We start from the raw sequence: 16,674 nt of genomic DNA, 5'->3' as shown, positions 1-16,674 counted from the left end.
AATCTAAAATGTCAGTAATTTTTCAAACTTCAGGAAATACTCAGAATCAACTGATTCCTTTAGAGAAATTAATTCAGTTTCTGATGAACTTACACTGCTCTTGCTTAACCCTTTTTACAAGGCAAACTACTTACCCAGAACTGTCACTTCGTAATACCCAAGGCCATTAGCACTTTTAAACTCACTGATGTTTTTATCTGTCCTGGCTTCTGTTGGCTGGTGCACTGCTGCATGAAGGTTGTACTGTTGCATAAGTAAGTCTTTGTGCACATAATCAAATTTACATGGGATACTTTCTGGGAAAATTTTGCTGTGATGAAAATAATTCATTAACTTGTCTTTCACTTGTGCCCACAGGTCACTCTGCCAGGAATCACAAGTTCTTCCAGTCTCTTCAGTTTCAGGTATACCACTCACTCCTTCTTGGTCTATTATAAGCACAGAAAACATTTAGTTGCTTATATGATTATATAATTGTATCACTCCTCTGTTAAATAAGAACTACATTTCATTAGAACATTTCAATTATGAAGACATGGCAGAAATTAAAAAGGCCAAGAGAAAATGTGAGGTCTTATGCTATAAAGTGCTTCTGAGGCACTAAACTAACTTAAAACTTGTATAAAGATACACTGAGAATTTACTGCCCATAATGGGAAACAATCCAACACTGTCCTTTCAGCCATCCCTTAGAACACAGCAGAGAAAATTGAGTAGAATGACATTGATGATACATTGCTACAGTGGTTCCCCAGAGGCTGATGCAGCCAGATGTACAGGGAAACTGTCTTAACAAAGGTTATAAGGAGATCTTTGTTGCCTGGATTGGACCTGAAGAAAAGAAGTAGTCTTAAACCTCCAAAGGTTAATAAAACAACTATTTTCAACGTACCTGGGCAGTACCGCAAACTGTCTGACACAGCCTGTCCACTTTTATCTTGCATAGTATGTCCATGTTGATATTCATCCAAGCTATAAAAAGAACGTTATAGTGTGTATGCATACATCTATATCTATATATATATCTTTATTTATTTTAAACCTAATTAAACTCTATGCAGCAAAAGACAGATTTCTAGTGATAAATGATACAAGCTCGAGTGAATGAGCTGATTCCTTGAAAGCTGTATACAGCAGCTTCACACAGTGAAACCTACTGTGCTCAGTAAATTAGCTTAGCAGAGTTTAGGACAAGTCCTGCCGGATTCCTGGCTTTGGGAAACTGATGGGAAAGGATTTTACACTCACAGCCCGGTGTCTGCTGCCCTCTACCGGCACCTGGCAGAAACACCACGCGTAACACGGCCAAACATCATAGGTGATCAACAGGTGACTCGACCTCAAAAACCTGGTGCTCAACATGCGGCTGCACTGTCCTATCATCTCCTTCAGCACTCAAAAGCACAGCATGAATGGAGCCATGTCACCACTCTGGAATCCAAAATGACAGAAATGCCAAATCTGTATTTTCCTGTGGACATACTGTCCTGTTGTAATGATGATCAGTTCAATGAAGCAAACTAGGTATTTGTTCGACTTTCTTTTTTTAACCATAAAGTTTTGAATTAATGATAAGAAACTATTCTTTATTAATCTCTAACAAATAACCCAGGATATTATGCAGGAGAAAAACATAAGAGGCAATCTTCAAGCAAACATGGTAAAATAAGCTCTTAGGCCCATTTATTCCTTCCTTCTTTGATCCATTTCTCTTATTAGAATAAAACTCACCATGATGTCTGAAAAAGCTTAGGGAAAGGCCTATCTTGATTATCTTGCATCACAAAAAACTGCAACAGGTAAGATTTGTTAAGGTACCATTAAAATTCCAGACTATCAAAGTACTTAATAATAATTACAAGATACAGACACTAAAAAAGGAATCCTAGATGAACATGCTGTTTAGTGGACCATACTGTATTTCATAAGGATTCGCAGGTTTTGTAAAAATTTTTTCTATTTCATACTAGGGTGTATCTTGAAAATTTCATGTCAACATTTCGTAACAAATGGAAAATATCTAAAATAGTATCTAGTGAAAAGATAAAAGGAAATACACGATGGGTTTTGAGTATGAAAGTATACTTTATGAAATGGACTCCCATCGTGGATATATCATCACTAAAGTGACCTCCTTGTGATGTCCAAATCTAGGCACAAAAGAATCTTCACTTAAGCAGTATGACCTGTGCAATTACTGCCCACAAAATTAATTTTCACTTTTGAGATTTGGACCTGTCAAACACAAAATGAAACCCCAGCACAGTGTTAAGAAAGGCTTGCTCAGAGACCAACGTGTCAAGTCAGATACATGCCAACTCCTCATTAAAGCAGAGGAATAAACCAAGTCATACTGCTGACAAGTGGATACCATGGAAAGTGGATATGTTTCTTTTTCTTTTAAAATTGTCCGGTTTTGGAAGTGAATAGGCTCTAATTTAAAGCAAGTAGAGTCTCAGGAAAATATGAAAAAAAATTGTCACAATTTTTCCCCACTTCTTTCACAGATCTGTTGCTGGGATAATTTCTACCTGCCCAACACATTATTCCTACAGGCCTGCTTTGTGCTGGATGTGTGAACAGCCTAACTCAAGCTAGGCCTGTAAGGGAAGCTACTTGTCTATACACATAGTCCATGTGCTTCTTTGCCAGCCACTATGTCTGAAATGCACCTGAGGCCACCCCAAATCCTTCCATTTACTGCAATATGCTCCTGCTGTTGTACACCAAACACCCACAGCCTATTTTACCCGTGCCAGCTTTAGGAGAACTTGTGATCTGCCAGATTTGCTGTTCCCAGCCTGCATCCTGCAGACCCCCCTTTTCACAGATGCCCACTTGCAAAAAAGCCTTTATTCACTATTTTCAGATACACTGACATTCAACTTCTCAGTCATTTTACTTCAAAGTACTGTCATCAAAAATAACATCAATCAAAACATATAGCAGATCAGTATTTTCAGAAACTATTGGGAAAATAAGCATGTCCCATGCTTCACACCTATTTCCTAAGCACTGGGACTAAATGTGATAAATGAAAGTAAGAAATAAAACAGTTAAAACTCGCAGCTATGCCCAAACAATGCAAGGAAGGACAGTGCCTCAAAACAAGACAACAGAACATCCCACTCACTGATAGAACTGGTAAAACTTATTTTATAGACTGGTTTGAAACTAACTGTTCTGATACCATTATGGTAAACACATCTACCCACAGCAAGTAACAGAGAGACCAAATAGCCTTTTATGATAAACTTGACAGGACTACACAAACTGATTTTTGGCATCTACTGATTTCTCCCTGGCAAATTCCGATTTATGTCAAAAAGGGCTGTGAAGGAAACATCACAGTCTGTGAAACTTTTGGTCCTACAAACCTCAAGCTGAATTTCCCTATACTGTAGAGTGCCCACCCCCTAGGTGTCACATCCATGGGAAGGAAAAAGGATAAAAGGGTCTACATGACAAAAAATACAGAAGTGAAACTGCAAGGATAGAAGCATGCATACAAGTTACTTTCAAGCAGTATGGAGTGGGAGCACGTAGTGCAGCAGCAATTCCATGGTAACATGCTAAATTTACAAAGATTAAAATTCCACTGTGCTTTTTTCCACTTCCACATAAAAATAACCCTTTCTGAAACTCCTGATCTTTCTCCATTCACAATCACTTCATTCTCTATAATTTAAATTACTTTGGAGTACATTAAGTGCTTAAAAGTACCATTATGTGGAAGATCTTGACTATCAAGGATATAAATATCAACAATTATACTAAATTACCCAGTTTCCTTGTTCTTTCTGAAACCCTTAATGATCAAGTAGGTTACCTCAGAAATGCAGGAATTGTGGCTGTCAATAAAAAGCCTCAAAATAAGCTATTACTGCTTAAAAAAACCCAAAAATGCAACCACGTGCTGAAAATAACATACAAAAAACTTGATGCAGAATAGTTTAAGTTAGAACATGTACTTCAAAACGTATCTCTACTCTTGGACTCAATGATCATTGTGGGCCCCTTCCAACTCAGAATATTCCCTGAAATATGTGAAGTTTGTTAAAACTACTGCTGTTATTTAATCAGCATATTAAAGTATTTCAGTGAGAGCTGACATTCTGCTACATCTAAGGAACAGAAACCAATGCAATTTTAAGGTATGTCAGCTAACTTTCTATTTTTCTTTGGCAATTTGGAGAATTCAGCACAATTCTATAGTTAGTTACAGAAATATACGAGTTACCTTTTAATTATACAGAGTGAAACAGCTTTCCATAATCCAACACAGACTTTCTCTTCCTTTAGCTGGGGTTCTAGCACTAATGGCATAGAGTAGACACACAGGTAGTGAGGAGAGTAGCAGATTGAGAAAAGCAGAGAACAAAGTAAACATGCCTTAACTTCTGGCTTCACCTAGAAGAAATGGGGAGAAGACATTCTTCCCACCCTCCCCCCCACCCTGGAAAAAGGGGAACATTTCTCAGCAAGCAAAAGAAAACAGGATTCCTTACAGTCAAGGAAAACCTGATTTTCCTATAGATTTGTACCACAGTCCCTGCAAACTCCTGCACCACCTGCAGAACTGTAACCTTAAAGCCAGGTGATGCTTTTAATGAACCAGCTGCAAAGTCAGGTAACCGTTTCTCCAAGAAAACAGTTTCTACCAAAAGGACCAGGAAACAACAGACACATGGGTTCAAAAGAGCCTCATTTATCCCACAGAAAAAGCTGTTGCAAATTAGCTTCCAATAAATGTGTTTCAAGAAAATAGGCATGCTTGTAGGGGAGCAATACTGGCAGAATGGTCAACAACTTTGATCAACTCTCTCATTACCACTGTTGCCCTATTCCTAGCACCATGATTCTCAGGTTTAGGGGAGAAAAGAAAGAGATGCTTAAAAAAAAAGTAAACCAAAAAGGCAACTGAGCTGTATATGTAGTTACGACACAAGTCCAGATCACTGCCAAAATACACAAACATCCTAAATTACTGACACCAAGGAGTTCAAATATTCAAGTTGCTCATGTTCTGTCTGGAACAAGTGACAAGAATTTACGGCCCTTAAACAAAATGCACAAAGTAAAGTAGCTTGTAGCCCCAGACTAACAAATAAAAGCACACATTCAATTTCCTTAATAATTTCGCTCTTTTAGTTATTTCAGTAGGTTCCAGACTTGACAGGGCTCTGGATTTGAAATTCCAACCTGGACTTCAAAAAACCCACGCCTTCTCTGGATCCAAACTGAGTTATGTAACAACTGAGTGTTGGGGAGTGAAAGAAGCCAGGGGTGTGGCTTTCCAGTGACAACTATACTTACACCTCTGTAGCCTCAAGAAAAATGTACAGCTCAGCCACCACCAGAAAATCCATAATTACCATGATGAACCTCTGTTACTATATATTCCCTTAGCAGTAGTAGTGGCAATATAAGATGTTTAATAACACACTCAAAATTATGTTTCAGATATATTTAGAGTCAGTGTAGACAAGTGAATAGAAAATATTAAACTCTACCCTCATCTGTTCTTTAATTTCACTTCCATACAGATACCTGATCTGTAATATTTTTACTTTAAATGTTTTTGTTTCATTATTGAAATTATTCAACACAATTAATTTCACAGGACTTACCCAAGTTTTCTTCTTACAGTCCGCGTAAAATAGGGGTAAGATGATACAGGACTAACAGATGTACCTCCCCTTAAAGTAGGAAATTCACCATTATTTTTAAGTATCTATTTAAATGGAAATTCACAAAGCAAGGAACTTTGATGTTTTTCTTTCAGGCAGAAAGATAAACTAAGATACTCAAATGCTGGAAGTTTTCATATGGAATAGAAACCACTAAGTCTGCTGTAACACTGCCAAGACAACTTCTATTCACCCAGGTTTTCTTAATACTAAATTTTTATTCAATCCTAATTATATTTTATTTAATTTTCCCTCAAAATATTCCAAATATCCACCCTCTTCACACATTATAACTTATGGATGTGAAAAGTCAAGAAGAAAAATATACCCTTTATAGCATGAGAAATCCACTGCAAAAACGCAGATGTGACTGGCCTGACTTTTGAAACATTCCACCTGTCAATGTATACACCAGGCTCTCAATAGTAAGTATGGGTGTACTAGATTTTACAGAAGTGTTGCAACAAAGGGCAATCTTATGCAAGCAGTTACTTTACTCCTGAATCTAATATAGTTGTATGAGACAAATTACAAGTTATTTTGAGCCCTTAGGTTAGGATGACCACCATCCACTTTCCTTTCTGACAGCAAGTTACAGCTACATGCAGTACACCCCATTACTCAGAAATCAAAAATAAGGTGTGTTTGAAATTAAGGAACAGGTATATCTAATTCTGCATTTTCAGTCAAGATACCTGATTTCCTCACACCACTGTAACCATTGTTTGTTCCACAGCTATGCCACTAAATTACATTTGGTTAAAGTATTAACTACTTTTATTTCAAATCTGTGAGCTTAGTAACAAAGTAGTATAAGTGTTAATCAGAAGAGAGCACTGCAAACCTGTTTTAATTAGTGCTTCATTAGCATGAACAGTGTAATTGTCAGCACCTGATGCTAGGAAAAGTACATAGCTACATTTTAAAGAATAAACTGTATATGCTTTTAAAGCTTTCTTATGTATTTTCTACAGTCTGGGCTCTGGCCTAATTTCTGTAAACACTTTTTGGAAGATCCACCACATATTTATGAAGAAAGCTTACTGTTCTGCATCTCTACTGAATCTGTGTGGTGTCTTTCTCTTGACTGAACTCCCCTTTGACAGCAGAGCTTGGTGCTGATGTTCCCCAGGAGTGCAGGGTGGCCCCAGGAAAGACTTAACTTCTTCATTTTTTCCCTTGTCAACACAGTCTTCTTTGGACACAGAAGAACTTCCAAGAGACTGAGAAGTATCTTGCTGCAACAATAGTTAATTGTTTAAGACTTTCAATGCACTTAAAGCTATTGCTTCCAACTCAAAAACCTGCAAATTTCTGACAGTCTCCTTATATCTAGCAGAAATTATCTTCTAATCATATTAATAAGGTAAATTCTGTCTAGAAAGTGACAAGTAAGCCTGTTGCAGCAGTTGCCTCTCCCACACTCCAATTTACATCAGGTGATCAGTCAAACTAGCAACTTTTAAACAGTCACAAGTTTTACAGAGGACTGCCAAAATACTTTCAGAAAAGCACTGAATCACTGCTTTTCAAAATTTTGCTCTCAAAAATCAAATTAAGAGACAATGTAATTAGGTTCTGAACTCAAATGCAAAATTCTCCATTCTAATTACAATCATAGCTGCTTAAGTGCTATGCCATTATCTCTCACACGCTGTACCTGGACAAGTTCCCCTCCTGGGGCTTCTTCAGCTGCATCTCTACAGCTTATGTATCTTATGGCACTAATTATTCCCTGAACAGCAATTCGCTTGTGTTCTCTGTAGTGCAGGTCTTCAATCTCTTTCCCTATTTCACCTATGGGTTTCAAAATTGATTCAACTGCAAAAAAAGAAATTTCCAGAATCAAGTTTTAGAGAAATATAATACCAAAATTTCTGAACACAAGACTAACAGAATGATTTATTTTACTAAATACTAAATTTATTTAAACTTAAGGTTTTAAAGAATTCTAAACCTTTTTGTTATCCACATGGATATCACATGGAAAAAAATTCAAACAATAAACCTTTTAGCTCATAAGCATCCATTAGTATGCATTATCAGACACCACAATTTCTGTTTCAGGTGAAATTTCCAGCTCAATATATCCCTCAGAATAACTATTTTTAATTTTGATTTAGCAGAATATTCAGAGTAAAACTTCTGGGTATATCTGTAGCTCATGTAAGCTTCTACAATTCTCCTGCAGCTAAAGGTATGATATTTTCTGTAAGGTGAGGATTTAGCCGGTGAAACATCTAGTCATAAAAGAGAGTTTTTCTTGGAGTAAGACTGACTGAAAAAGGCCACAAATCTTACAGATATTTGATATATGATACCTTCATTGTTTTTACAGTATTTCAAAAAGCTATCAGGAGGTCGTGGAAAAGGGTAATAGCCACCAATGACAGTTTTCTTTATTTGATCAGCTTCACTTTGCGATTTCGTCCACTGAATGAAGTTTTTCACTTTGGCATCCTTGGTGTATGGCTGGCCCTTGTGCCACCCTTTTAAAACAAAAATAATCAGGTATCAAACCAAAGCAGGTTACTGAAATCTGTTCTCAATTTGAAATTTCCCTGAACACTACATAGAAAAAATAAACTAAGAAAATCTTGACTAGAGAGTACAAAAGATGTCTTTTGTCAAGAGTGTTTTACAAAATGAGTGCCTTGAATTCCTTGACTACACTTGCATTTGACACTGAAAGTCAGACAAATGTTAAATAACAGAAAAAAATAAAACAACTAACGAAAAAGCTCCTAGAAAAGGAAAGCTGCAAGTGTTCTTTAATGTTTTAAATAAGTGGTAATTGCCATTTCTACCCTATCAAAAGATTAACAGTCTGACAGAATTAGTAAACATATGTCTTAACCTAGTAATACTTTTCATTAGATAAACCCATTTCAATGCCTCACAAGAATGCCATTTGCCTGTTTTTTTTGCAGTGATGTTTCATTATTACCTCATGGTCTGCACTGATTATTTTGTTGTAAAAAGAAAATACCCTTTCCAAAGAAATACATGAGAACTACATAAAACTAGAACTAGTTTAAGTTACCTGTAATGAATATTTGACTTTCATTTGAAGTTGTAAGGTAAACTGTCCTGGAAGGATTCTCAGTGAGGTCCTGGATCACTCTCATCTGTGTACACACCAAGTATGTCACTGGAGAAAAAAAAATCTTCATTTTTTTTTTCCTGATAGTTCATTGATTTTAGAACGGCAAGACTGACACATACTGGATTAATTTTATTAAGTGCTGTAAACAAGACAATTTAGTTCTTGACCCTACAAATGTTTCAGAATGTTTTGACTCTCCATTATAAATTGCATGGAGATATAATTAAATCTTCAATTTAATTTCAGCATAGGTATTAGAACTAAAACATGAGATACTTCTTAAGGATAAAAAGTATAAAATCATGAGAAATTACGACATGCCACTGCAAAATTTCTAAACAGAGTTCAAACTCACTCTCTTGTTAATATCTCAGTTAAACACTGGAATGTCGTTCTTTCCCACTTCCCCAGAACACTTGAGATGAATGCAGCCATAATCTTAGTAGGGCTGTGCAGCTGGTGCTGCATCATATGATATAAAAAATGCACATTGACACCAACCAGTGTTAAAAGAAGGATGAGTGCTTGGAGGAAAAGAGAAAGAAGGCAAGAAGAAATATTTAAAGCTCTTTTAAAATCCTTCATTAAGGATTCCCTAGTTTGAAATTTATTAGTCTTAGCTCATGTGTGATAACTAACACAGCTGGGTGATAATTGCTGTTTGGGCAAATAATACTGGTTCAAAAAAATGAAGCTTTTCCACTTTCACCTCTCTCTTAATTCAATCTTCTTATATTACTCCTGTCTATAAAAAACCAGGTATTTACAGGTCAAGAGGAGCAAGTGATTTGACCAGCTGCTGCCTTTAATTGCCTCTGATGCAAGTGATGTTGCCCCATGTGCTGCTTAACTTTTTGTCTGAAATGAATGAAATCAGAGGAGCTCCAGGCCCAGCTGTCCATCTAATTGTTTAAACTAACTGACAGACTGCAATTTGTAAGGGTTTCAAATATTTAAAGTATTTTTTACTTTTTAAATTTTAACTTCTGATCAACTATCTTCTGCTTGAGGAGATAAATCGTGGCATTTTTGGCATTTTTTTATTCAGTGGCAGCTAATCTCAGAATTAGAAATTCGCAACTAACTAGAAAAACATTATAAATAATTATTAGTAAGTATTATAGAGAGATGAATACTTGGATGAATATGCTCAAACACATCTGGCTGAGAAGTTGCAAACAATTCCAGTATGAATGGTTGGTCTGAGGTCCCATCAATGGCATGTGCCCAACGATAGAGCCAGAAGTCTTCACTGTGTTCTATATAAACAAATATTAAGAAATATGTATAAGCATTTACTCAGAAATTTAGAAACTATTTGATAAATTCTGAAAGTCATATTTATAGAAAAACCTCTTTTTCTGGCTCGCTCAGCCCTTCCTACAAACGTCACAAGACCAATAACATCACAGGAATGATTGTTTGGTAAGTCATCCAGTTCTGACCTAAAACCAAAATAGAAGAAAGCTGGGTAAGCTTTCTCAGAAACTTTGCAAAAAGCATTTCCAATTAACATTCACTGTAAGGTAGTGTAATTTAAGTTCCAGCTTGATAACCAACAAAATTCTATTTTACCTTGTGATAAACCGATATTTAACTTCAGGCAATCCCCACTCTGGCTTAACCATTTCTTCTGGAATAATACTTATTTCAGTAGGAGGATCTCGAACATTAAGGCTAATTTCTGACAAAGAAAAAAAAAGGCAGTAACATTTAAAGTGTGAATACAAATTATCATCATCATCATTGTTGTTATCGTAAAAATGTAACAAAAATAACAACAACCCATAAAGAAACCAGGGTAAAGTTTCTTAAATATTCCAACTTTGTGAAATTATTAATCAAATTCTCTTACTTCAGGTTTTCATCAAAATAAAGTACGGAATTCAGGTACAGCATTCAACAAAGCAATTTTATCATCTAAGGAATGTTAAACTTCCCAACTGCCGACATGAGCCAACTAGTCCAATCCAGACAGTATTTTAACAGAAACTAATCCAACCATACTGATTAGATACAAAGTACTTTTTACTAGCTTTATTGTCAAATGTCATTAAGGTCTGAAACTGATGTGCAGACAACTAAGTAAAACAGAACTAGCACGTGAGAATTTCTGTATTTTATGCCAGTCCAGGTAATTATTAATAGGATAGAAATATACCATGGCCATGGAGGAAAACAAAAGGTCTTCTCATGCCTATTCTATAGCACCTGAAAATCTTAATTTATTAATCAGATTGTTTAGATACTAAATTACAAACATGGTGGAGCACTGGGGCAAGCAAGGTGTTCTTCAACCAGATTAAAAAATACAGGAAGAATGGCTTCAGCTTCTAGAACACAAGGCAGTACTCTATGGTCTCATAACAGGACAAAACTTGCTGGTATATAAAAGACAAATTCTGATGAAGTTGCTTGGGTTTGAGTAAGGGATTATTCAAATAATGCACCTAGAAAAGTAATTGCATAGATATAGATAATGTATACAACAGTTTATGTAATTATATCTGGCGCGTTACCCTGGCAGTGCAACATTAGAAAGGTGTTATAATTCAAGTCAGACCCTCTACTTAGGAATATTCTGTAGGCTTCTGCTTTCTAGAAATTAATTTGGAGGACAATTGTGGTTTTGCATATGGTCTTCTAGGACAGTATCGCTGAGAAAATTCCTGAAACAAAACTTTCCCATGCATCAGAACTACCTATCAATTGTTTCATTATTTTGGGATTAGATGAAAGTCATATACTCAGATCAGGATTATATCATAGGATGAGTCAGGAGCTAAGGTCAGTCCAGGGTGTCATCAGTGCCACACAAATTCAGTGATGTGTGAAATTAAAATGTGCACTCTGCCTGGCAGTGGAATTCAAGGCATTGGTACTAAGTTCCTAAGGTTTTAGGTCTTGCAATGGCACCTCTCGGCACATCCCACAATGCTGCAGCTGCAAACAAGGGCCAGCGATGCAGAGCTACTCCACAGAAGTCTAGGGATGGGCCTGAAGCATAGCACCTTGCAGGACTCTCTATTTGGAAAACCTTTAATACTGGGGCCTAGATAACTCTGCAGATATATTGTACAGTATTTAGAGGTGAATGGTTCTAAGGACACACTGCCAAGTTGGGATCTGATGGAAGTACAAATTGGATATAAATGAAGAAAAAAGTAATTATTACTTAAGCGATTCAGTGTAATTGAAACCTGAAATTGTCCAACATTGGGCATATACAGAGATATTCAGTGAGGTAATAAATTTCACTTCATCTGAACAACAAAAAAAAACCCTCATGCAAAGAAAGTTGCACAAAATCCACATTACAAGTGCTCTAAAATTTTTACTGGATATTCTGTTCTCTTGAGACTCACTTCTTATAGGACATATGGTCATATCATCCATTCATGCATCATGGGATTATGTATATTCATATCAAGACAAAATTCTAGGCTTTGTGCAAAGAACTGAGATTCTGCACATAGTTTTGTATGAAACAAAGATTTACAGTTTCTGCAGTTTACCTGTGGTCTGAAAATACACCATGGCACTTCCCTGTGGAGTGACTTCTAGCTCTTCCATTACACATCTAATACCCTTTACAGCCCAGTGGCTGAATTGCTCATTTTGATCTCTTTGTTACCATTTCTACCCCAATAATGCTTGCAAGAAATCAGAAGTGTAGAGTGAATAAGGCCATGAAAATGCAGAGATATTTGCCCATAGAGAAAGTCACCTCAGATGGCATATTTTATTCTGTCTTCTTTGCACAAAAATGTTTTGTGGCAATTATAACTGTTTACAGGGTTGGCTTGTAATTGTCATCACCTTCTCTCACAAACTTCCATTTCTGGCTGAACATTTCTATCTCCTGCCAAGTCATCACAAATACTTCAGACACTGAGATCTGGTTTTAATGCAAATATATATCAGTCAGGGAATATATTGCTTCTAGCAGTGAAAACACTGCTTATTTTTGTGCACTGTAGCAACTCCTTTAGGAAACTGTCATTGTCAATAAGTTATCCATACATCATCCTTCACCAACATGCATATTGTTCCAAGAAGTTACTTGAATTGTCTGGGTGTTGGCTGTCATTTTGTTCTGAGTATAAAAGCACAAAACGAGAAAGAGTTCATGTAGAGTGAAGTAGGAGAGAAAAAAACCCCAAAGCTGATCAAATCCAGTTTGAAAAGGCCATTACTGTTATATTGCAGGACTTGTATTTTGTAGTATAACTCCTTTGAGTATCTGCCACACTAAATGACTCCCAAGTAAGAAAATGCTTTTTCATAGCCAAGGAATATTCTTCATACACACACTCCCATGGTGATGCTCTTTCAGCACACAGAAGTAATCAATGCAACTTTTTATTCTGTGGAGCTGTGCAGATACTCTGGGCCTTGACAATATACACTAAAATCTAAAGTCAGATGAGGATTGAAAAGGTGTGAGCAGTGCACAAGTGATACGTGCATTATAAAGCAGGAAGTAGAATCAGATTAAAATTCAGTACCAGAGGCCTATCTTTATAATCTCAGTTCCTGATATCAGGGATACTTTTTGTATTTCTTTATTTTTTAATTAAAGGTTTTAACTAATTGTGGCAGCAAACTTTGTAGACATGATTCAAATATAAACAGGGAACACCAAGACCTGGATGCTCAGACACCTTTCAGAGGTACTAATTAAGGATTTATACCTTATCAATTACTCTCAGCAATGGATCACTTTCTATTTTATTTCTATGGAGAACTACTTTGCACAGCTGTATTTCATTGATTCAAAATAGGATTCTGCAATACTTAACCAATTGTAGCAAATCTCTTCATCTGTGAATCCCCTGGGGTGGGGTGTGTTTTAAACGGGTAACTGGTTTTGATGGTATACTTGTCAAGGAGGAGCACTGTGCCAACCTTCATACTGTGATACCATTCAGGACACAATGAATTCCACAAAACCATTGACATCATGCCTGAACCATCAGCAACTTCAAAGTAGGCCTGAAAAAAAAAAGAGACAATATACAGTCATCTTTTATTTATTATAATTCTGGTATGTATTTATTTTGGATAACGCACCAGGTACTTGACTCATAAACTACTTCTCTGTTACAAATGTATATAGAGGATATTCCAGAACTTGTACTGAATACTAGAGCTGAAAAAATCCCCAGTTTTTAAACTGGGCAAATGCTGAATCTGTAACTGAGCAGATCACTAAACAGTAAAAAAAGATTTTTAAAATAACCCACCACACCTCCAGTCTCCTTTTCCAAAAAGTTCAACACAAAAATATCATAAGTTAAATATATTAGAAAAATGATCAAGAATTTTACAGTAAATTAATCTATCTGAAAGTCACCAGATGAGAAAATCAGGGGCTAGAAATCATTTAAATGTATTGGTTTTGTTTTGTTTTTTGTTTTGACAGGACATACTAACTCCAACTTTCAAAGCACAGAGACCAGAAAAGTTTAGGCTGTTAAACTACTAAAACCTCCAAGTATCTCTTCACAAAAAGCTCAAATTTAACTACAGTAACTCAAACACATCCACTAAAGTTTGTACACATATGATCACAAAATTCAGCATCTCCTACTCTAGAGTGCTCAGCATTTTTGTACAGGCAGCATTTTCCATATAAAATAGCTATGAAATAACTTTATGTGCTTACTATATGGGAAAAATTATTTTCAAATATCCTACAGCAATTTTTTTGAGTGTTAACCTATGCATTCATCCCTCTTTACCTGATAAGGCATATCCATTTTTTTCTCTGGTTTTCCATAGTACCTTAGTCTAGATTTGTGCAGGATTCTCACAAGAAGTGGATGGAAATGCACTCTGCTTCTCCATGTCATTTCCAGATGACCAAGATTAGTCAGTTTGGAGACTAAAGTTAATGGGAGGGGAAAAGAAAAGACTGAAAAAGAGCATTCATGATTGAACATCTAAGTTTTCAAGAGTAAAGTGCCAGGATGTCACATGTATTTTATTAACGTTTCTAAGATTTAAAAAAGCTCATTTGCTGATATCATTCACTGATGAATTCTGTTATGAACTATCTGCACACAGCATAGTTTTGCTTTGGGTTTTTTTTTACTGAGAGTGATGACACATTTTAAATTACACAGAAGTGTTGTCAAATGAGCAGAAGAGCTATTACAAAAAAACACAGGTGTCAGCCTACCAGGGCATCACACTCATGCAAAAGTCCTGTTACACCTCTCTCCTCACCAGGCTTCGTGGAATGGCCTGAGTGCGTCAACACTGACCATATTTTGGGTGGCAGCTTCTAGGTGTGAGCATCCCACCCCACAGACCAGACACAAGACTACTACTGCACCCAGTGTTTTTGACACCTCAGAAGACAGGGCACAAGCACCACAGCAACATATTTTCAGTCAATGTTTCATAGAGTTTAAGAAACTCTCTCAAAGCAACAGAGAATCATGGAAAGGGTTGGGTTCAAAGGGGTCATCTTGTGCCAGCACTCTGCCATGGGAGGGACATGCTCCACCAGACCAGGTTGCTCAGAGCCCCATCCAAGCTGGCCTTAAACACTCCCAGAGATGGAGTATCCACAAGCTGGCAACTCTGAGCAACCTGTGCCAGTGCCTCACCATCCTGCCAGGGGAGAGGTTTCTCCCACAGGAGCAGGTGAACACAGGTGGCACATTCCCAGTGGGGCCAAACCCAGCTGGAGAATCACCAGGGAGCTCAGCCCTGCTGCACAAGCAATCACAGAATCAATTAGGTTGGAAAAGACCCCTAAAAATCATCGAGTCCAATCCATGACCAAACACCACCCCGCCAGCCAGGCCATGGCACCAAGTGCCACCTCCAGGGACGGCAACTGCATCACCTCCCTGGGCAGCCCGTTCCAATGTCTAATCACCCTTTCTGTGAAGGAATTCTTCCTAATGTACAAGCTAAACCTTCGCTTAAGACTATGTGCCCTTGTACTGCCGCTGGGTGCCTGGGAGAAGAGCCCGACCCCCAACTGGCGACACCCTCCTGTCAGGTGATTGTAGAGAGCGAAAAGGTCCCCCCTGAGCCTCCTCTTCTCCAGGCTGAGCCCCCCCAACTCCCTCAGCCGCCCCTCATAGGACTTGTGCTCCCGACCCTTCCCCAGCTCCGTCGCCCAACGCAAACAACGGCAGCACCCCTTCTCTGCGTGTACCCCGGGGCGCCTCAGGTCGTCCCTCCCGCACCTCTGTAGCCGCCGCCTCCGGGCTTACCGTCCACATCCACCTGCGCCGGGGGCCTGTCCGGCACCCACACGTCTCCATAGGGATCCTCGTTGTTCCAGAGCGGCAGGTAGTGCCTGTTGTCCCCGCGGAGGGGCTGGAGCGGGCGGTGCCCGTCGGGCAGGGTACCCGCGGCGGCGGTGGCGGTGCCCCCCGCCCGCTCCAGCCCCTCCAGGCAGAGGAAGCCGCGGTTCAGGCGCTTCTCGTCGTAGCGGTACGAGCAGCGCGTGAGGCGGAGGCGCGTGCCCGCCCGCAGACGCGCGCGTTGCACGAGCCCGTTGAGGCGCGGCGCGAGGTGGCAGCGGTGCCGGCGCGCGCCGTCCGCGAGCGTCACGTCGTACCAATACTGGTGGGGGGCGGCGGGCGGCGCCTGCGCCAGGTACCGCTCCACCGCCACCACCGTCACGGCCGGCGGCTCCGCGGGCGCTGCGCTCAGTTGCGAGGAGCCCTGCACCTCCTCAAACACCCTCTGCAGACAGGAGGCCCCGCCGCCCTCCGCAGAGGCCGCCGCCTGGCTCTCTTCGGCGAGTTCCGGGGTAGGGTCCTGCATGACAGCGTCCTGGCCGCCCCTCCCCGGCGAGAGCCGCGGCCCTGGGCACTGCCGGTGGCGGCGGCCGCGGGTTCCCGCTGTCAT

The 16,674-nt window shown here is 38.9% G+C and overlaps 2 protein-coding genes across 2 annotated transcripts in view; one reads left to right on the top strand and one right to left on the bottom strand.

The window, feature by feature from the left end:
* IL13RA1 (interleukin 13 receptor subunit alpha 1) overlaps nucleotides 1-1,104 on the top strand; it is a 27,915-nt gene extending 26,811 nt beyond the window's left edge. Inside the window, exon 11 of the transcript XR_014226775.1 lies at nucleotides 358-1,104. The gene's annotated coding sequence lies outside the window, so the exon portion shown is untranslated. The remainder of the gene's footprint in view (nucleotides 1-357) is intronic.
* RADX (RPA1 related single stranded DNA binding protein, X-linked) overlaps nucleotides 1-16,674 on the bottom strand; it is a gene marked incomplete at both ends in the record, with an annotated part of 17,644 nt that extends 970 nt beyond the window's left edge. The window contains 13 exons of the mRNA XM_082289689.1: nucleotides 135-428; nucleotides 893-972; nucleotides 5,631-5,699; nucleotides 6,735-6,928; nucleotides 7,351-7,511; nucleotides 8,012-8,179; nucleotides 8,734-8,841; nucleotides 9,933-10,055; nucleotides 10,150-10,241; nucleotides 10,372-10,480; nucleotides 13,599-13,791; nucleotides 14,541-14,683; nucleotides 16,032-16,674. Coding sequence (XP_082145815.1) covers nucleotides 135-428; nucleotides 893-972; nucleotides 5,631-5,699; nucleotides 6,735-6,928; nucleotides 7,351-7,511; nucleotides 8,012-8,179; nucleotides 8,734-8,841; nucleotides 9,933-10,055; nucleotides 10,150-10,241; nucleotides 10,372-10,480; nucleotides 13,599-13,791; nucleotides 14,541-14,683; nucleotides 16,032-16,674 — 2,377 coding nt within the window. The remainder of the gene's footprint in view (nucleotides 1-134; nucleotides 429-892; nucleotides 973-5,630; nucleotides 5,700-6,734; nucleotides 6,929-7,350; nucleotides 7,512-8,011; nucleotides 8,180-8,733; nucleotides 8,842-9,932; nucleotides 10,056-10,149; nucleotides 10,242-10,371; nucleotides 10,481-13,598; nucleotides 13,792-14,540; nucleotides 14,684-16,031) is intronic.

Source organism: Coloeus monedula (genome assembly GCF_965178545.1).
Source record: "Coloeus monedula genome assembly, chromosome: 12".
Lineage (NCBI taxonomy): Eukaryota > Metazoa > Chordata > Aves > Passeriformes > Corvidae > Coloeus > Coloeus monedula.
This window is presented reverse-complemented; position numbering and strand designations above follow the sequence as displayed.